We start from the raw sequence: 21,874 nt of genomic DNA on the forward strand, positions 1-21,874 counted from the left end.
AAACTATTAAATCTAAACCATGTTCTCATTTCAGGAAGTCCGGAATTGCCAAAGCCAAGAGGGCTTTTTTTGAAATTAATAGATTTTTCTGTTCTGCTGCATACATCCAATTTCAGGGATTAAGTTATGGGCAATGCTCCCTTATGTCTACAACTGCTGGCACTGCTTCCAGCTCTGAGCAGACTGGTTCATAAAGTATATTAAAATTCTGAAGCAGAAAAGAGAAAAATTGCCAGTATCACAGAAGTTACCTAACTGTAATTCAAGTAGAAGTTAAAAAAGGACACAGCTAAACCTTGTCTCGTGGTTCTTCCACTTCATTATGAGCCAGTGAAGAGGACAAAAGGACAAAGAATACATAAACACATCATCCAGTTGCCACAGAGGTGCCTTCTGTATGAACTTCTGTGAACGGGTTCTGTAGGCATCTATGGATTTGGATGGAATTGTGACAGAAAACAGCAGGCCAAAGATGGTAACGTTACCTGCTGAAAATGTAGCATATGAAAATTTTCCACGGACTAATAAGCTCTGAGGACTAGTACTCATGCTGAATCTGCAATAACTAACAAACTCAGAACACCCACAGTCTGTTCAGTCTGCCCAAGGCCAGTACAGTCAACAGCAGACAAAGACTCGGACCACTTCCAAGAGGGTAGCGACTCCTATATGCAGGTGAAGACTGCAGGATTACGTTTATATCTAAAGGAACAAAGACCCCTCTGAGGGACTTTCCAAGCACCCATCTTGAAACTACAGGCTGACCCTCCGCATCTGAGCACACAGCTGGGGCTGGCCGCCTAGCTGCTGCTCCACAGGTAACCCCACAGGTGAGCAGGCGAGTGAGCGCCAGTGACTAAATGAATGTGTTGTGCACAGAGTCATCTGCTTTTAACAAAAATGGCTTGGGTCTACTAATAACAACAGCTTAATGAGTAAAAGGTTTTTGAAGAAATTTTGTTTCTCTCTGCCTCACTTCAATCCCCTATCAGGAAAGAGGGAATTTACAAAACAGCCCTTAAACTTCCTGTAACACTCTAACTTGGAGCCTCAGATCAGAGTACGTAATACACAATCACTGGTAAAGGAAGAAGATGCACAATCTTCAGCTTTTATTGCCCTCATGTCCTCTGTCTCACCGACTCAATCTTTCTAATTAATGGCAGAGGCTTCCCATATACTCCGTGTATGTGCATATTCATGGAGTTTGTAGTACGATTTAAACGTAAAAGAAGTAAAATAAATATATGCATGGAGTTTATCCCAATGCCACTTTCTATAAACTTCTTTCGAAGAACAATGTTATAATCTTGAAAATGACAACGAAATAAGTTTAGGTAGGAAATACAGAAGAATTATATACTCTTCTGCGTTTTAATAAGCAATTGCAATGGATGCTAAACCACAAAAGCCTATAAAAAACCCAACAAACCTCCACAACACCACTAAACTTATTTCACTAAACTACATTTCTATTTTTTGACTTTTGAATTTTTATGAGAAAAAGATTTATAGTGAAAGGAGAAATTTACCTGAGATGCTGATCACATATGTATTTGTATTGGAGGTAAAAATTGTTTTCTCCCTTAAAATCAGAGACTATTTCACTTTATCTGTAGAGAGTACCCTCCTTCCCTTCTAGTGAGCACAGGAGTATACAAAGCTGGTGAAGGGTCTGGAGCACAGGCCTTATGAGGAGTGGCTGAGGGAACTGGGGTTATTTAGCCTAGAGAAGAGAAGGCTGAGGGGAGACCTTATCGCTCTCTACAACTACCTGAAAGGAGGTTGTAGTGAGGTGGGTGTTGGTCTCTTCTCCCATGTAGCCAGCGATAGCGTGAGAGGAAATGGGCTCAAGCTGCACCAGGGGAGGTTTAGATTGGATATTAGGAAGAATTTCTTCACGGAAAGGGTAGTCAAGCATTGGAACAGGCTGCCTAGAGAGGTGGTGGAGTCACCATCCCTGGAAGTGTTCAAAAAACGGGTAGATGTGGCACTTTGGGACATTGTTTAGTGGGCATGGTGGTGTTGGGTTGATGGTTGGACTGATGATCTTAGAGGTCCTTTCCAATCTTAATGATTCCTAGTTTTTACTTTCATTATAAATGATCCAGCCAGTGGGGTTGCTACTGTACCCTTAATTAGTTTAGTGGTGGACTTGGTAATGTTAAGTTAATGGTTGGACTGGATGATCTTAAAGGTCTTTTCCAACCTAAACGACTCTATGATTCTATGGTATACAAAACTCCTGATGCTATTTCAGCTTCCTTGCAACTAAAATCTCAGAATTCCATCAAGGTTTCCAGACAGACTCACAGGGGAAGGAGGATAGGTAATGAATGCTCATGGCCATTACAAATCTTACAGGACTACACTTTCCTAAAAGTAATTTTTTTATATTGGACAGTCAACATGTGGACTGTACATGGCTACAAGTATCAACCCACAAAATTATACCACGTTAGTGGTGGTTTCAGAATCCTTGCAAATTCTGTAACTATTTCTGGCCTGACAGCAGAGTTTAGTAAGAACTCTGCCTCCTCCTCCACATGTGTATTTTCCACATTTTATTTTCCAGTGCCCTCTTATTCTTTTTCATAACAATATGGCCTATAGATTGAACCCACAGCTATACATTTACTTTAAGATGCTCAAATTTTCAAACTGAATTTGTATAAAGTTTATGAGGAAGCTGTTGGTAATTTTCATTCCAATCAGTTTCTGCTGTAAAAACAAACCAAAATTACAAAAAGTAGACCACCAACTTCGTTTCCCAAGTCCATTTCCAGTCTAGCTTTGAATTTTGACTTGCTTTCTCAAGCAAGACAGTTGTGCTCCTTGAAAGCACAAGACCCATTCTACCAGGTGCCTGAAGTATACCAGTGCAAGATTTAAGAGCCACCACTCCCGACTAGAGTCAAAATATTCTTGTCCTTTCTCAGGGGTCTGGCTCTGCGCAGCACAACTGTGACTGTGCAATCTAACTCGTTCCCTAGATTCAGCTATGAACTGAATTTTCAGAGGCTCCACAGGGAGATCATTTATAGCTTTCCAAAAGGGTACAACCCATCTTAAAACCTACCAGCTCAACTGTCTCCCACAATAACAAAACCAGATTTTCAGCACCTGGTCAAATAACTTAAAGTGGTTTGAACTTGAACTGAATCTAGCTCTAAAACAAAACTGTCTTTAAACTTTTGTAAAATTCTATATAGTAGCTTTGTCTAACCACAAAAAGCTATTCACAGGTAATTAATTACCTTTCTTTGAATTCATCGCACAAACCCGCAGTTCTGGCTGCACACCAAATGGTGAGAACTGTGGTAGATTTAAAGATAGAGCATAAAAGAAATCAAACGTTTTGACCATCTTTAAAATAAGGAAAAAGGAGGAACCAGGCTTTCACAGGTCAGTCAGTTTATACAGTTCCTGGAAAAATAGGGCGGAAAATATGCGAAACTATTTGTAAGCATCCAGAAAGTAACACAAAGAGCCACCACTGATTTGCCAGCAACCAACAGCTATATCGATCAAAATGAATCCCGTCAGAGAATAACTAGCTTTGTAGATAATAGAAATCATAGCTATCTTGATTGTTTGTAAGGCTTTGTGCAGTACCTGACATGTTCTCATAAAAAAACATAAGGACACATGGTGTAAATAAAACTACCAGTGAACAAGTGCAAAACTTGCTGGAAAATGTTAACTTGGAATACTTCAATAGTTCGCTGACAAATATGAAGGATTATATACTGATTTTTCTTTCATGGTCTGCCTCCTCCTCCAGCTTTCACATTTTTAACTCTCTGGTCCCAAACTTGCCGTAAAAGTCTTTACTCAGGTCTTTACTCTGGCAGAGTAGCAAGCAGTAAATAAAAGTGTACTGCTGAGAAAACAAAGTGTAGTACAGAGATTCAGCAGTCAAACTCAGTCATTAATCAGTCTTGGCTTCTCCTACACATAAAGTAGAGGCTGCATGTTACACCATGCATTATTGCATGTATTGGGGGGAGTGGTGTCAGGGGCCAAGCATCTTTGATACACCAGAAGCAGTTATCACAGCTGCATCTAACTCCTGGGGCATGTAATGCCATTTAGTCACAGCACTTAACAAGGGAGCTCAAAGGCAGTGATGGTAGACCAGAGTAGCAGTGCTGTTGAATAAGTGTCATTGTTCCTTCTCCTACTCACTTTTCTTTCCTTTTTCTTCCCTTTTCTCCCACCTCCTGATCTCCTCAGCTCTCTTCCTTAATTTTAGAAGAAAAATATCCCTACATATTCCCACTGTATGATCTTTGGAATGGTCACCATTAAGCTAAGGCAAGAAGTATTACTGATTCTGCTATGCCTGTGAGTATTAGAAACAAGTGAGATAGTCCCTTCCTTTCTGGGCATTTAAATCACATTAACTAATCAACACCATCCAAAGTTCTACTCTCTCACCTGCAAGTGCTTAACAGTGCAATTGGTTCTCTCTCATATCACAGAGTACATGAAACTCTATAAAGTTATTTCTAAATCCATCCTAGACAGCAGATGAATTCTTTCCTTGCCCTAGCTCTGACTCTAGATTCCCTAGGCACATTGTGCCATATCACTACCCACTAATGCCTGAAGCACATGCTCAAAAGGCGAGAGCAGCCCTCAATTGTCATCTTTCCTTGCTGTCTGCTCAATGGGGAGCTTACTAGCCTTTTCTTTGATGGTACACCTGCAAGGTTCAGCTGTGCTCCCTTTCCTTTAGAGTGAACAGAGCAACAGGTGTCCCTTGCACAAGCAATGCTATTCCAGATGCTGTCCTGCTGCTTGGAGTTAAGAAGTGCTGAAAGAGAGGACAGCTAATATTGCCTGATGCAGAAATGTGGTTATTTCTTAATCAGTCAGGGACAGTTTGGTGACACACAATTATTTATTTTGAATAGGTAAGAGCATATGAGCTACCACAGAAGATTCAGCTGTTTGTGCGTGGAGAGCCAGAACTACAAAACCTGTATCCACCCAGCAAAGGAGGAATTAAACACCATACTGTATCTGCTGGTACACAAGAATACCTATTTCTAGTGCCTTGCAGAATTTTAATCTGTGAAGAGAGATACGGGGGATCTGCAGCCACTCAGTCACGTAAGGGTGTGAGGAAACTTCTTGGAGACCTCTTAGAAGGAAGCAAAAGCAAAGTAGTCTAACAAAATTAAGTAGCCATCACAGAATAAAGTATAAAATACAAGATTGTTGGTTTGTTCCCACAGAAATGGTCAAATACAACTTGTCTGGCAGACAACACTGAGAAGGTGCATATGGCATTATTTATCGCTATAGCAAAAAATCTTAGTCCATTATGTACTGCTCCTACAATTGGCAAATATAGTGACAGATGTAAGTGATGGTTTGATAAAATGGAGGGGGCGATACAATGTCTGATCATAGATTTTTTTTTTCCTAGTAATGATGGGTATATTTAACAGATAAAATGGCCAGTATATAGATGTATGAGGTTTTAGATTCAGGAGGAGTTTTGCCTGGACACAATATTTGGGCGTGGATGGATGGCAGAGGGGCAAACCACCTGCAGCGTGGTTGGATGGACATGGCATGTTCCTACAGAGGAGAAACAGAATATAGGCCTGGCTGTCCTTGAACCAAAACCAACTGCTAGCCTAGGGCAAGTACTGCTTGGGATGAAGGCTGCTGAAAACTGAGCTTTCGGAGACTGGGCAGACACTTTCAGATGTGAGACAAGGTCTCACATCTTTGTCCACCATAGACACAGCATGCCCACTATTCCCTTCATGTACTGAAAGACTTTAGTAACTTCCCGCTGTACACCATAAGAGCAAATATCCTGTACCTACTTCTATTTCTGAAGCAAATTATTTTTGAGATCAAATAGTAGTTCAGTTATGAAGTTTGTAACTTGGTTATTCACCTCAGTATAGTAAGCACAGTGCTTAATACAACTAATACAGAGAGAAAAATTTAAGGAGACACTCTTCAGAGGAATTAAAGGAAAGGTTCAGTAGTTGACTGACATGAAATTTTCTAGCTGGGAGCAAGGTAATTATTTGATGATATATAGAAAGAGAAGGAAAGAGACTGTAAGAGAAAGTGAATATACAGTCTTTTATCTAGATATCACAATCTCTTTTTTTGAAAAATCTAATAATTACACCAATAATTGAAACTGAATTGCTTGCACTATTGAAAATACATATAGAAAGATTGGAATCCATGCTGCAGTTGCAGGCAGTGTAATCATGAAGCTGCAGTCACATTACTGCTCTCAAAACAGCTGCCATCTCCTATTCTCAGTAGAAATGAACCTAATTGTACCTTACTACGATCCCTATTTTCAAAATGGCTATTTCCTCACGTTGTTTCCATGTGACGGAAATCAAGCTGATCCTGAGATGATGATGTCCCCTAATGCCTTCAGAAATTGTGATGGACCGAATCTCAAGGACAGAGAGAGAAATCTCCTTGTAAGTCCCCAGACAAGTAATAGCTATCTTGAAAAAAAAAAAAAAGGACAGAGACATTAAAATTATCAAGAACATAAGGTGTCACAGATCCTTAATTTTAGGAAAAAGAGTAATTTTTACACTTAGAATTAAAGCATTCTGATCCTTTGCAATGCAGCTAAATATAAAATCCCTACCAGACAACTAAATCATGTTCTCTTACATTGCTTATTAAAATATTTATCTGACTAGAATCTGTAATTTGAGTTACGCAACCATCAGCACTATCACTTTTACAACTGAATGCAATAGGGAAATGGAGAAATCCAGATCCAAAATAATAATAATAATCATCATAATCATCTACAAAATAGAACTTCATAGTTAACTCTCTTCAGAGTGAGAATTTTCTACAGACAGCCCACTGGTGATAATGAGCATCCAAAGACTCATCTTTGAAATAATGTATTTAGCAGTAGGTGGATAAAATGGGGGTAAAAGCTAAGGAAAACAGAATTCTGGGGTAGCATTTAAGTTCTGAACATCTTGACTTGTTTTTTATGTACATGACTCAGCACCACTGCAATTGCTTCTAAAAAAAAGCCCAACAAAAAAATCATGCCTACTTTTGCTTAACTGTGCTCTAACTTTTCTCTAAACTGCAGACAGCATTTATGGTAAGCACAATCTAATTGATGGTTATGAAATGATGAGACCATTTAGACAGATGTCTGATTCTCCATGGACATTTTTTCTCCACGAGAAACAAGAAAGGCCTGCAGCCTTAACTGCCTTTTCTGAATTTATGGTGGCAGAACTGTCCATCTGGATTAGTGTCATCTGCCCTTTTAGAAAAATATCAGTGCCTGTAAGGCTTTCAAAGATAAATTATCTATGTGAAGAGAAGATTCCATGTTGACCTACTGATTTTTTTTTTCTATTAAGATAAACTCAAATGAGGGTTTCTCCAAAAAGACAATTATATTTATGACTTCCATCAAAACTATCCACTACAAATTTGAATGCACTAAATGTTACTATGCTTAATACGCCACAGACTATTCCTGAAAGCCGTAAGGTCTTCCTAAAAAGCAACTGACAAGGCAAATGCATTATTATTGCAGCTGTGATACTTGGGCAGAACCACTGAAGCTGTCTTGAACCAGAGCTGGAGAAGTGGAACTCACTGAAGTGGAGCAGTTTGCAAATAGCAATAGATGCGTCCATTGCAGAAGTATTGCAAAGCTGAAATAACATAGCAAATGCACTGAGTCTTTAGGAAAAAAGACAAGAATAACAATTGCCTAGTAACTTGCTCACTGGTTCAGCATCTGTAGTTAAATAATACAGCCCAAATTCTTTTCATAGAAAGAGATCCTACCAACAGATCTACTGTAGAGGATAATGTTATGAACATCCTGTAAAAGCACTAGCTCACAAGTTCAGGCTGGTAATATAATGTACCACATGTACACTCAGAAGCTTGCATGTAACAGTTGTATGTCACTTCACATGCTATTTCTTTCCCTACGCAAATGCAATAAAATAAATTCATTAACACTAAGATGACACGAATAATATTTTATTAAAGGATGAAGGGGTAAGAGTGCATAATGTGGATGGTAACGTGTACTTCCTTCTCCTAGCAGAGAAACATGCATAAGTTACTCTAGGCAAGGAATGACAAATTAAATGCTTGTCCATTCTTCGTAATGCAGGAAAGACTGTCAGCTTCTGCCTAGAAGTAATGTGAATATGAAACACAGGAGATTAGCGCAAGCTCTTCCTGCTCTGTTTGACTAGTTACTCCCCATTTCTACAAAGAGATAAAAGAACAAAGGATCTCATAACACAAGATTTTTGAAGGACTACAGGGGGGTGGGGGGAGGAAGAGAGAGAAACAAAATCTACTAATTACAGATTTTCATCAGCCCTGGATTATAGGCCCCCCATCTTCTTTGAAGGTTCTAATTCGCTGAAAGCAGTAAGTACGAGTGCTACAAATAAGAAGAAAGAATGCAAAACTGGGTTAAAATGACATTACCATTTTCCAAGGAACACTCCTAACCACAGAACAGCTAATGTTCTTTTAATAATTTAGCTCTTCACATATTGTCTTCCTATAGCACCCAGTTAAACAGAAGAGGGTAAATTAACTTAAGCTCTTTGCACTTCCTGTGAAAATAGCACGCGTAAAAATTTGTGGATGAAAGAACACAAACCAGAAACATAAATCAATGTTTTGATTTCTAAGTCTCCTAACTTCCAAAAATTGCATTTCTGCGTTTTTTTCATTTACAAAAGTTTGTAAAAAGCATTCAAGACTAATAAAAATAATTCAACAATGTGAGTCGGTTACACTAAGTAGACTATTTCAACAGCAGCTATTTATATTTGAAAACTCAGTATTTCCCATTATGAGATAGCCTACAACAAATGAGCAGTCGTTGCTCAAGCTGTACTTCTCTGAACAATAAACTGAAGAAGCCAAATATAATCTCATTTTATGCCTTCAGCAGCTGCCACATCCTACGGAATTTGTGGTATATACTGAGAGTAAGCAGAAATACTTTGTTTAGCTTTCAGATCTATAAGCGAAGGGATACAAGTACTGATACGTAGTTGTGACTTCGTGTTGGGGTACCAGGATACATAAATTGAAAGAAACATTTTTTTATTTAAACTGATTTACATTGTTGGCTGAAAGGAAATATAAATGTTATTTATGCCCATAACAATGAAATAATAATGAGTTGAATTATTGTACGGGCATCAGTCTTTCATGTTTTGAGATTCAGATTACAAAAATTACAAATTCAATTTTTTTTAAAATAAATCAAACCATGCCTTCAGATGTGATTGCTGTTATTATCGCTTATAAATAGCTATTTATATCAAGCAAAATACAGTCAATAGCCATCTATCTTCTATATCAAAACAGGCTGTCTTCCCCATGGGAATTTGAGATGAGAATGTTGGTAGTCAGGAAGGGTTACACTTCTCACTTAAAAATAGAAAGAAAGAAAGAAACCACCTGAAAACTGAAAGATTAAATGCCAGTTTTATCAATGGCCTTTAACATGTAGCCTGAACAAAGCAGAGTTAATAAGCAGTGTATAAGAAGGGTCTCGAGAAGAAGTTGCCTGCAAATTTGGTATTTGACAAATAAATCAGAGATTATCATTGCTCTATTATTAATACTTTGCATAATTATTCACAATAAGCTTGAGATTGCTGGAGTCACAGAAGTCTTAAAATGGAAAAAAAAATTAATATGCATAATCAATCAGCTACCCCTCTTGGTACTCATTCAGCCAAAATTTGACAGAAAGAAGACATGACTTCAGTATAACCACTATTTTACCCTTCCTAGCAATCTGAACAGTAATTTATATATGAAAATGCGTTCAGTGATCTAGCTAACCTCTAAATGCAATTCAACAATCATTTCGCTTACTGGACTGAAAAAAAACTTTAATTGAATTCTAGCATAGTTCTGCAGAAAATCTACATTTTCATGTACATGCTTTATGTATTTAAAGATATCTGAGTATACCATGTACAGTGGTACAAGAAAATGAATCTTACCACTGCAGCTGGAACTTGATGCATTTTTGCAGCCGGGGTTCCTGGGCGTGGGTAAAATTGATTAATAAACAAGCTCGGAAACCTGTACTGTTCTACAAGTTTCATTGTTTCTTGAAAATCTTCATCTGTCTCTCCTGGAAAACCACAAATGATGTCTGTAGCAATTGTTATTCCAGGCACTCTGTAAAGAAAGTGGAAAGAAACACAGAACTAAGGACATGTAAAAGTCTTGCTCCCTTAAAAGCTAGTGTACACAAACTCATAACTCTTCATCTACAGAAATTGAGACCTAAAATGGTCTTCGGAAAAAACAATAATGAGATTTTAATACCATTGCTTGGTAATGAAAAATGCATTTGGTACTCAGCCGAGAGCACAAGGAACAGAAGAAAGATACTGCAGCAAATATGGGATGAGGATTGTGACAGAAGAGTGAAAACATCTGGACCAACTCCTCCTTCATTTGAAATTATAGGTGATCAGCAGAGCTTGTAAATTTCTTGAATTCTGATTGCTTAATCCACAAGATTTATAACTTCTGAGACTTAGCCACTAGAATTTGTAAACTATTCAATGTTTTATAATGCTGCTATCGAAGTAGAACAGGATATCCAAAAGAAGGGACTGGCATGCCATATAACCTAGCAATTTTGAACAAAGTTGGCTTTGGAGCCAATAAGACATCTCTCAGTCACAAGTTAATTTCTAACTCAGTACTCCATAAAATCAGCCTATGCCTTGCTTTAAAAGGAAAACAAAATACTTGAGTTTACAAATGCACAGGCACTGAACTCTCGTTATTTAGCAAAGTCAACATTTCCTAACTGTTCCCCTTGGACTGGATATGCAGAACCCTCACACACAGCAGCTTAAGAGAGCACAGCTAACAGAGGAGCCAGCAGACGCAGCAGTCAGCGCAGCAGGGAGCACAGAAGGGGGTGAAGTGAGGGGGCCTCAGTTGAAATTGTGCCACAGCGACAGTCTTAGACACAGGGGTAACGTCACTGAGCATTTTCCCCGCTAGATGTTGGAGTAGCCGTCCCTGCTAGGGTTGAGGCTTGCACCCAGACTGAGCTTCAGATGGTGGGTGCAGCCCTCCAAGTCCCAGGCTGCAGGGAGTCCCTGGGGCCTCTCTCTTGTGCCAGGAGAGATGGGCTTCCGTCCTGCAGGAGATGCGCTGTCTTGGAGGAGCTGTGCCTCCAAGCGGAGGAGTTACGGGAGGAAGTGAGAAGGCTGCACAGCATCAGAGAAGATGAAAGGGAGATAGACAGGATCTCCTCTGCAAATCAACGGCTTGAAGAGCCTCAGCTCCCATCTGCCGCAGAGAAGCAGGTAGTGTCAACCCCCACTACCAAGGGAAGCGAAACCTCTGGAGAAGGGGAAAGATGGAAGCTGGTGACTTCTGACACCAAGAGGAAGGATCTTGCTCCACCTAAGGGCTTACAATGGCAAAATAGGTTCATTGCCCTCAAAGTCAAAGAGGAGCCAGATGTGCTGACAAGCAAAGTCTCTTGTCCACCTAACCCCTAAACCATGCAAGACTACCAGGAAGAAGCAGCGAGTCATCGCAATGGGCGACTCCCTGCTGTGGGGGACACAGGCACCCATCTGTCGACCCAACCAACCATCTAGAGAGGTTTGCTGTCTGCCAGGGGCCAGGATCTGGGATGCTGTGGGGCTCATCTGGCCCTCTGACTACCACTCCCTGCTGTTATTTCATGTTGGCACAAATGATTCTGCGAGTGGAAATCTGGACAGTATTAAAAGTGACTACAGAGCTCTGGGGGGCAGTAGTCAAGGGCATGGGGGCTCAGGTGGTATGCTCCTCATCAGGAAACACTTTTTTACTGAGGGTGACTGAGCACTGGCACACATTGCCTAGGGAGGCTGTGGAGTCTCCCTCCTTGGAGATATTCAAAAGCTGTCTGGACACAGTCCTGGGCAATTGGCTCTAGGTGGCCCTGCTTGAGCAGGGGAGTTGGACAAAATGACCTCCAGAGGTCCCTTCCAACCTCAACCCTTCTGTGATTCTGTGACATGGCCAGAAAAATGAGTCGTATAACCAAGAGATTACTGCATGGTGTTTACAGAGCACTCTGTGGGACGCAGGAGATATCAACTCAGTTTTCCAAATCTGACTCTAGCCAGCTGGATGACCACTGCCCTGTGAGAAACTATGAAACCACAGCCACTGTTTTGTATTCAGCCTGCTTGTGTAAAGTAGGAAAAATGATAAATATCTTCTGCAGAGAGGCAGAAATATATAGTGCTCAGAAGTGCTCAGTGCTCCCTACTGACACAGATGAGACTGTTTCTACAACACAGAGTTGATTCTACACTATCAGTAACAATGATGAACTGGAGAAAATATGATTTATGAGGAAAAGCAAAAACCCTATAAAGATATTGGTGGTATTTGACTTACAGCTGTCCCTGTTTCAAATGGGGGGAATAGATGAGATGACTTCCAGAGGTCCCTTCCAACCTAAATAATTTTACAGTTCTTAAGTAGGCTACAGGCAAAGGAACAGCTGAGACAGATTCTTTTGGGGTGAACAGCATAAAGACTGCTGCCACAAGCAAAGCTTACACCTGAGCTTAAGAAGGGGTCTCCAAGACTATCTGCAACCTAAAGAAATGGCTGGAAGGCTTCTCTTCCCCTCATCAGGACAAGAAACAGCAGAACTGTAAACACATATGCATGTAATCCAAATGACATTTATAAGGTATTTGAATGGCCAAAGAGAACTATCATTTCTTATTAGACAGTACATCACCACAGAAAAAATAATGCTGTGGTTACAGTGGGTGAAGAAACTTGAGTTTGAATAGCTGAAAGAAAAACTTCCTGCAACAATGAGCTCTACTGGAACAGGAGAATCTGCTGGCAAAAGACCCAAGAAAGGGGAAGCAGGGAATATTGTTCTTAGTAGTTTAATTAGGTGCAATATTAGAGCATGCATAGCTTATATGCACCACAGTGGCCTTCATACAAACAGTATATGGTAGTAAATATCTTTTGTGACTTTTTTTTTTTTAACTTAAAAGAAAACATTTTTTTATTTAAGTATTGGCAATGAGCTTATATTAAAACAAATGTCTTGGCCTCCTTTTTACATGTGCCTGCATATATAGTTAGCTGCTTAGGAATTTATTAGACATTATGTTATTAGAATCCTCTTTCACCTTTTCCTTATGAAAAATCCTCACAAAAGAAACCAAATTCTTTCAATTCCTTTTTGAGTTCATGGATTCAGACTTCGTCATTTGAGATTAAGTTAAACCATGGCATTTGAATGCCAAATCAAAACCAGTATAAAACTGAACGTTTTCAAGGACTTGGTCCAATAATCATAAGTGGGAAACACAAGCTGAATATTGCACAGAACAGCAAAAATCCCCAGAGCTGTTGGCTAAAGAGCCTCAATTGCTTTCTTAAGACTGACAAACTGCAAGATAGGAAGTTCTGCTTGATATCAAGTAACAATAAAATTCGTTAGCTTTAAGGACTGAATGAACAGAGGAGCACTGTATTCTGCAACACAATTTTGTTCATGTCGCACATATCTTGTACAGTAATAGTAAGCTTACGGAAGAAAAAGTACATTACTTTATAAATCAGTATCACATAACATCAGCTGCCATTTCTCCGAACATGAACAGAACATTCATTACATTTGACAAAACCATTATAATGAAGTTATTTTAACCATTTTAATGACACTATTGGCAACAGTCAAAGCATTTATTACCAATGGTAGTAGTAATACCATCCTTTATAAAGGTTTGGTTGTTTCTATAGCAACATGAATTATAAGGTCCAACAAGCTAGATACAATAAAATATGCTCTTTTTCTCCATAACACCAGTTGTCATTCAGTTAAAAGGAAATTACATATTTTAAAAATTCATAAACTCTACAAATGTCTGAACTCCATTTGGTGATAAGGTGTTAATTATCTTAGTAATTAGATTTCTTCCTGGATGGAATTATTACACACAAAGAAAAGCTAGGATATGAAAAAAGAATAAGGACCACAGTGTATTCAGCAACAGCAATTAATTACAGTTCAATCCAGTATGACTGCCTAAAATATGACATTGTATAGTGCATTTTTATACCACTGTTGATTATATTGTTTAAAAAGTAGTTTTAAAAAGGGAGAAAAGCATGAGATTTCACTCAGAATAAAATCCAGTTACTGACAGAAATCAAGCTCTTAGCCTTTCTCAAAGCACTGATGAACAAAAATAAGTACAATTAGTTCCACATGCAAAACATCATTTCTTAATGAAAAAAGAGGGAAAAAAGATGTAATTGCAGAAAAATATAAGACACATATACACTTGAAAATTGAAGTGACCTTTGCTCTGACAGTCTGAAAGAAAGCATCACAAAATTCCTTATTGCATAGATTCAGGTGTTGTTTGAAAAATTGTCCCAGCTATGAAATACGATGCAAAATTACACAAGAGCCAATTTCTTGTGCATCAGACAATATTAAATTGTTTTTTTGAAACAAAATGCAGCTTATCTATTCTGAAGTAAACAAGGAAAAAACTGCTGAACATCCCCAGTAGGAATTTTGTAACATTTATTACATAAATGCATTTACAGTAAGTCTAAAAATTCAATTGCAGCAAATGTTTTCTAGGGTCAGTAGAGAAGCTGCACAACACATTGTTCAGTGAACCAAGAATACACAGTGGTCCTTATGAAAGATAAAGCGATTTTAAAAAAACAGAAAGTTGCTTCAAACATGCAGAAGTCTGGATGCTCCTCATAGTCTAGCTAATGGAGGTGGTCAGTCTGTTTCAGTACTTCTGAGCTTATGACTTAAACTTTGCCAGCCATTGTAAACCCTCATAATCCTGACAAATGCCTAGAAAGATTGTGTGCAATCATTTTATCTGGCAATAATAAATCTTGCAAGATTTTTTTTCTCTGAAGACATACTATCGTCTCCACTCAACTTTAGAAACCAAGAAAAAAGAGTCCCAAGGTGACTCTCAATTGGACCATTTTACAATAAAATTGTGGCATTTCAGAAAAAGATGAATTTGAGGAATAATCAATGTCACGTATAAGATGATACATCCCTAATACTCAGGGTTCCTCAACATTCTCTCCTTTATGTCCCTCTACATAGATAAATCCCTTCCATCTACTCAAGCAGATTTATGCTGTCATCCTGAACCAGACCAGCAATACAGTCACCGTCATCTTGGGCAGTTGTGACCATCCAAAAAAGAAGCAACTACTTCATCTTACAGTGAAGAAGTGTCCATTTTAGTGCGATGCTGTAAGGACCTGCACACCTAGAAATGATCATGAACAAGTGCTGAGAGGACAGATATCCAAAACCTCACAGAAAGGAGGAACAAATGTGTTTGAAAGGACACAGAAGAAATGCAACATCTTACCCTCTACCTGAAGAGGAACCAAGTCAGCCTCTTGGGTCACAGAAAAAAAAGTGTTGTAACTCCCAAAGGAGTGGCTGTTGCCTGGAAGTAAAGTCATGGGTAAGTAAAGAATGTGCTGTGGGTAACTGCTGCCCTGAGAATTGCCTCCTCACAGCTCACAGGTATCTGAGTTAGCTCTAAACAAGCCTGGAAGAATACATCAGTCTGAGGCAAGCTCTGTGCTACTACAGCTAGTTAGTTCCTGGAGCTCTGTTTGCTCATATATCTCTGTTGCATATTACTAACCAGGAAGCAGTGCAGGCATACCCTCACAGTGACAAGTTTCCTGCTCCTTTCTGCCCAGGGGACTTAGTTACCAATGTTAGAGAAAACAGAAACTGGACTAGCAGTAACAGGAAAGTTGAGCAGATATTACAGTGACAGTTACCACAGACCGATTCAGCAGCAGAGGAAAGTTAGAGAACTCTTGATGAAAGGTAAGTTGGGAGTGAAATGCAAAATCCCCCGTCATTTGATTTAGGAAACAGATAGAAGTGTCAAGCTGCCAAAAATAAAACAGTAAAAAAAACCCCTATTTTCACGGAGCAAGATGTCTAAGAAAACCAGCAGCAAAAGTGTAAAACTTGCTAGGATTCAGATGTTACATGGATCATTTCATGTGGCTTTAGTTACAGAAAACGTTCCTTTAGCAATAACCATTACAAACCAAATCCATGCTCAGGGAAGAAATTATGTAAAGGAGCTAAAATTCATCAGCACCTTCACCTATTCATGTGACCACTTGAAATTCTTTTGCATGATCACATATACTTCCCACTTCCCTTTCAGCAATTAACATTTAAATTCAGCAATGACTTAAAGCCACCAACTCGCTCTTAACCAAGATACCCCACCTCCACCCCTCCCAGTATAACAAAATACTGGATTAGAATAAAGAGCGATATGAATAAATTTAAAACGCTACATGTTCTTATGGAAGGGTACAAGAACTGCCTGAGAAATCTAGAGTAATTCAGGTCAAAACAAAAAATGTGATGACCTAGCAACTTCTAGAAATTCACATTGAAAAACTGTTAGGGGGAAGAAAAGGAGAATTCTTATGAAAGCCAGTCTTCTCTGAAATGTTATTTCAGCCTCATATGTTATTTTATATTGTAGAACCTTTCTGCAGTATATGCCCGTTTAGGGAACCTGCAAATGAAATGAAGTTAGTGGATGAAATAATGTGAAGGTATCTGCGAGTTGGTCTTTCAAGCATATTTACAGAACCTAACAGGCATCTCAACGTGCCATTTTGCGTTGGAGCTGAAGGAGATGTTTGCATCTTCCCCATGACCACCCACAGTCCTCCAGAAGCCCTTTCCCCCACTCTTTTTTGTCTACAAGGCTTAGTCTTGTGGGATTTCTGACTTAAACTTGAATTGCTCATGGAGAAGTCACACGAGCTGGAGCTAGCACAAGAGAAACAGACTGCTCAGCTGGAAGCACTGCCTCTTTCAAAGGCTAGTAACAACATGAAACTTCACCCTGCCTCTCTCTTGACTACATGGAGATTAAAACCTGAGAATTAAGCCATGGGAAGATCCCCACACTTTTAGAAAGGGATTCAGCCTACTTCTGATCTGAAATCCTCCTGCACTTCTCTCTCTCTCCATGGACTATGAATGGAGCACAGCACAATATACTCCTAATTTAAGTGTGTGGAGTTAGGGGAGTAAACCTGAACATAATTTCTGAAGCAGACGGGTTTCCATCTTTTTCAGTTTATGATTTACCCTAAATTATGCTATGGATGAACAGACTTCTAATAAATGGATATCCACTGACAATGTTTTTCTTAGTAATCTTTTCCATATGCGTTTAAAAGTAGTCCAGGATTTACAAGTTCAAAACCTCTGTGGCAGAAAAAAGAGCTCTTTTAAACCCTCATATCAATTGCTCAACTGATTTACACATGGAGTGAAACTGGAAAATACCTTGGTTCAATGACAACAGACATTTCATTAACATTTATGTGTGGAGCCTTTTAAATGATAAGAGACTGAGCCTTATGGCTAGATATAAACTATCATTTGGTAAGACTGCTTATCTAAATGCAGCTATATATATATCACAAACATTAATATTTAAGAAAATGATGTAAGAAAACAAGCAGTACTATCAAGTTCACCACAGAACTTATGTTATTAGTTCTTATATGAAATTCTATTTAATGCTGCCATTTTCTTTTCCAGTGTTCAGTTGCTCTAGACACATAATGACATCATTGAAATTATCAGGACAAATAGTGGGAGATTTTGCAACTGCATGTCGGATAAGTAGGGAAGATCCAATCATGACTTCTCAAGAAAGATATTTAAAATACTACTATAAAATTTAGCAATAAAAATATAAATGGCAAGACAGGACAGACATTTCACAGACTGCAATACAATCTAAAAGAACAGAGATGGCAAGATATTGGAGTGAACATAGCCAGGGAGTCAGACCCCAATAAAATAAATGTAAATAATGTAAAAGTAGTATCCATTTCCACTCTTCTATAGTTAGTATCTTCGACTTCAAGCTTTGTTTAAGTCTGAGGGACCTTATGTTTGCTTCTATCAAACTGTCCATCAGATAGAGCCAATTGAAAAGATGAATTTACTGCATTTTGATTGAGTTTCTATTGAATGTGTAATAAACTGTATTGGAAAAACCCTAAAGGTATACTACATCCAATAGTGTCAGATACAATCACATACTGAGAGAAATGGGTGAAAGCTGTGGCCTCACTCTCTAAAAAAAGAAAGCTGCTTATATTCAGTGTAAGAAAAAAGTTTATTTAATAAACTATCATGCTTAAACTTCATTATTTTTAAGCTGTGTTGCATATCAGTTATTCAGACCTTCTGTTTTGATTACTTTTACCAAATTTAGACCTGTTTACAGTGTACATATTTCTATTAAATACAATAGCATGAGATTCCACCCTGGCAGGACACCTGCTAACATCTTTTATTCATGTACGTGTTCCCAGTGCAAAGCAATTGTATTATTTCAAATATTTTAAAATGTTCTCTATTACTGCCTAACACAACTCCAGGTTGTCTCACAAATCAGTTCTCCTTCACCTTGCAGTTTGTCTGCATTAAAGTGAAGATAACTTTCTGTTGTTATCGTTTGTAAAAGTCTATAATAGCTTCATTTATAAGTCAACTTACTTGTTTACTTTCACTTGACAATTGAAACACTGAATACTAGCAGATGTTTAACTAAGTCATATTTTGCTTATGTGTGTAAAATGCATAATTTTAAGACTTTCTTTTTTTAAATTCTTTTCACAGCTTGGATCCTAACTCTCTGAAACTGATGCCTAAGACACAACAAACCAGACAAAGAAATTGTAATGCCTTATTGTCTGTATATTGATTTTTTTTTTAAGTAACAAAACAGACAAACAAAACCCAGACATGACCACAGAGAAACACCCAGAGTATTTCTTCAGAGTATCCTTGCAGATTTCCCTGAAGAAGGGTATAAGCACACACACACACGGGAGAATAATTGGCAAGATCATAAATCCTACCATTTAATTTGGAGGTGATTCATAATGAAACAATTCAGATTTCAAGGGTAGCAGAAACTACACATTAAGCCTAGCCTGACAGCTACAGAGTCACTGCGTGAATTCCGCTTTTTGCATTCCACACCTTACAGAGCACTGAAGGCTGCTCATGGTGGTGATTCCCACAGGGAACACACTACACCTGAGCTTTGTGATATGCAGCAACTTCCAACTGATTTGCAAGTGCGGCTTAAGAGGTTGGTTTTGAACTCTGGAGTCATTACTAGTTTTGATGCAAGTCATCTTACAAAAGCTGTAGAACAGTAGCTGTGATCAAGATGCGTAATCTAACAGCTCTCAGAGTTCAACTGAGAGTGAGAATGGGTATTTTTATGACTGTTCTTTTCCAAGCCCACGTCCTGCCCCCAGAAAAGCTCTTTCAGAAACTGGGCTGAACGACACCTGGAGGCAGCCAGGAGACCTGATTTCCAGAACTCAACTTGAGAAGGTATAGGTATGGGGACTCCGTGCGAGTAGGGACTGGGTCTGTCCTTGTTGTCAGGGAATAGTGACCTAGGTAAAAAGTATATTTCATAATTAGCATGGCTCACTGCCTGAGGATGAAAGAGTACACACAGCTTTACTCTCTTTAAACAATTATAGTGAAGGTTGCTAGAGTTCCTACTAGATGCAGCCCAAATGTTTTATAAGAAACATTATAATACTTCCCATTATCAATGTTCTTAAAAAACCAAACAGTTAAGGCTTGGACTATCTTTATTCAAATATAAGGTGTTCTACTCTTCCCATAAATATGAAACACTTTACAGAACTTCATTACAGATTTATAACTTCAGATCATTATTGTTTTATGATTAAAAAATGAGCGACTTAAGACAAAAAGCTCAACATCCTTAAACTTCATTTCCATTCAATCTCTAATAAATACCATCTGCTGTGTACTTTAGGGATATAATACCCGTCAAAAACTCAGCCGTATTATGAGAACCGGCACCAAGTTGATCTGAAATGCATATTTGAACAGATGTGTTTAAATTACATCTCTCTGTCTATCCACACGCATAAATTCAGAATAAGCGTGTGTTGATTTAAAATGCATAAAAAAGGGATTTGGAGATGCATCAAAAGTGAACAGCATCTCAATGGATCAAGGCTCGCATTACTAAAGGTCATCACTAAAAATAAAGTTTGAATTTATTAAGGGTTGCACCAGGGAACTGTTCTTGGGAACTGACTTAATGTTTGCTGCACTAAAGCAGCCATTGAAATTACACTAATTTTCTATGACCCTTCACTGTTTAACATTAGAGCTGTCAGGCATGGTCAGAAATAATAGGATCTCCGCCATGAGTAGCTGAGAATATTACATACTTTTTCTCAGTCTGACACAATGCTTATCACCAATACTAAATGTCTTGGGCTCTGAGGACCCATCTATGTCTGTTTCAGTGACAGTCATTTAGCGCTTCACTCTGACACAGAAATCAGGCACATAAAACAAAATGATTAACATGCCTTTTTGGCATGATGAAACCAAATGAAAAAATTGCAAGCAGCGCTCCATTAACAAATGCTAATTATAAAAAAAAAAAAAAAACTTTCTGAAACTGTGGGTTTGCCCTCTATAATCTACAGTCCTGTAATGTTTCGGGGACTTTGAAGATAAGACAGGTCAGACCAAAGGTCCACCTAAGCCAGTAGTCTACTGCTAGCAATGGGCAGCAGCAGAAGCCCAGGGAAGTGTTTAAGATGTAGAGTCCCCCAGAATCCCTTCCTCCTTCCAACAACTGGATTTTGTCAGAGAGGTGTTTTTGTAACCAGTAGCCTCTGATGGACTCTCCTCCATTAACTCGTCCAGTCTCCCCTTGAATCTGAACCCCTCCATGTAGTAACTAATTGAAAGCAAAAATCTCTCTCTTCTGAGTCTGCCACTTGCTAATTCCATTTGATGTCCCCTAACTGTGACACTGGGAGAGACCAGTAACAACTCTGTTCACCTTCTCAGTACTCTTCACGGTTTTACTGACCTCTGTCCCTGTCTCTCTCAATTAGCACTTTTCAAGACTGAAGAGTCCTTAATTTCCTTTGTGTGACAGATCTGTCATACCTCTGATAATCTCTGTTAGTCTTCATAGTAACATTTCCCATTGTAACATATCCTTTCTGAGAGGGGTGTTGACAGCATTTAACAACACAGGCACAACGAGATAAAAATCTCTTAAAGTATTTCTAGAATTTAGATAAATGGTCTGCTTTTAATTTTTCTTTCAGGTTTGGGCTCATTTCTTTTCTAGTGAGCAGGTAGCAAAAGGTAATGGACCTTACACAAGGTAAGGGACGAGAGACAAATGCCAGTGACAGTTTGTCATTTGTTTGTAAGAAAATGCAAGTACAGCATTGGTAAACATTCCACACCTAGAGAAATGTTACACCCCAAAAATCATTAAAATATGCTACCTTTATGACAGCCATGTTCTGAAATCTACTTTCAGAGCAGAGTCTGCAACACGGAGAACAAACTGGTAAAAATCCCTTGCCGATATGACCAGTTAAAATTCAGGAAAAGAGTAGTCATGCTACTGCTTTCCCCTGCTATAGGAGAACAGAAACTGCCAAATAAAAGATGGAGAAAAATTCTCTCCTCCACAGAGATAAAAACACTACGCTGAGTCCCACGCTACCTGCTTCATATGAGAAGCCTGGGATTGCCAGCATACCTACACCTTCTTCAAATCGATATCAGCCTCTGCCTCCTTCTGAGCTATTACTGAATCGAAATTCAGAAAAACATAACTGTCATTAAAAGAGACCTATCGATGAATATGTCAGCTCAAAACTAAAG

At 38.7% G+C, this 21,874-nt stretch overlaps 1 protein-coding gene across 1 annotated transcript in view; it reads right to left on the reverse strand.

The window, feature by feature from the left end:
- CDKAL1 (CDKAL1 threonylcarbamoyladenosine tRNA methylthiotransferase) overlaps window positions 1-21,874 on the reverse strand; it is a 432,229-nt gene that overhangs the window by 101,841 nt on the left and 308,514 nt on the right. Inside the window, exon 12 of the mRNA XM_075704904.1 lies at window positions 10,041-10,221. Within this exon, the coding sequence (XP_075561019.1) occupies window positions 10,041-10,221 (181 nt within the window). The remainder of the gene's footprint in view (window positions 1-10,040; window positions 10,222-21,874) is intronic.

Source organism: Pelecanus crispus, chromosome 2 (genome assembly GCF_030463565.1).
Source record: "Pelecanus crispus isolate bPelCri1 chromosome 2, bPelCri1.pri, whole genome shotgun sequence".
NCBI lineage: Eukaryota > Metazoa > Chordata > Aves > Pelecaniformes > Pelecanidae > Pelecanus > Pelecanus crispus.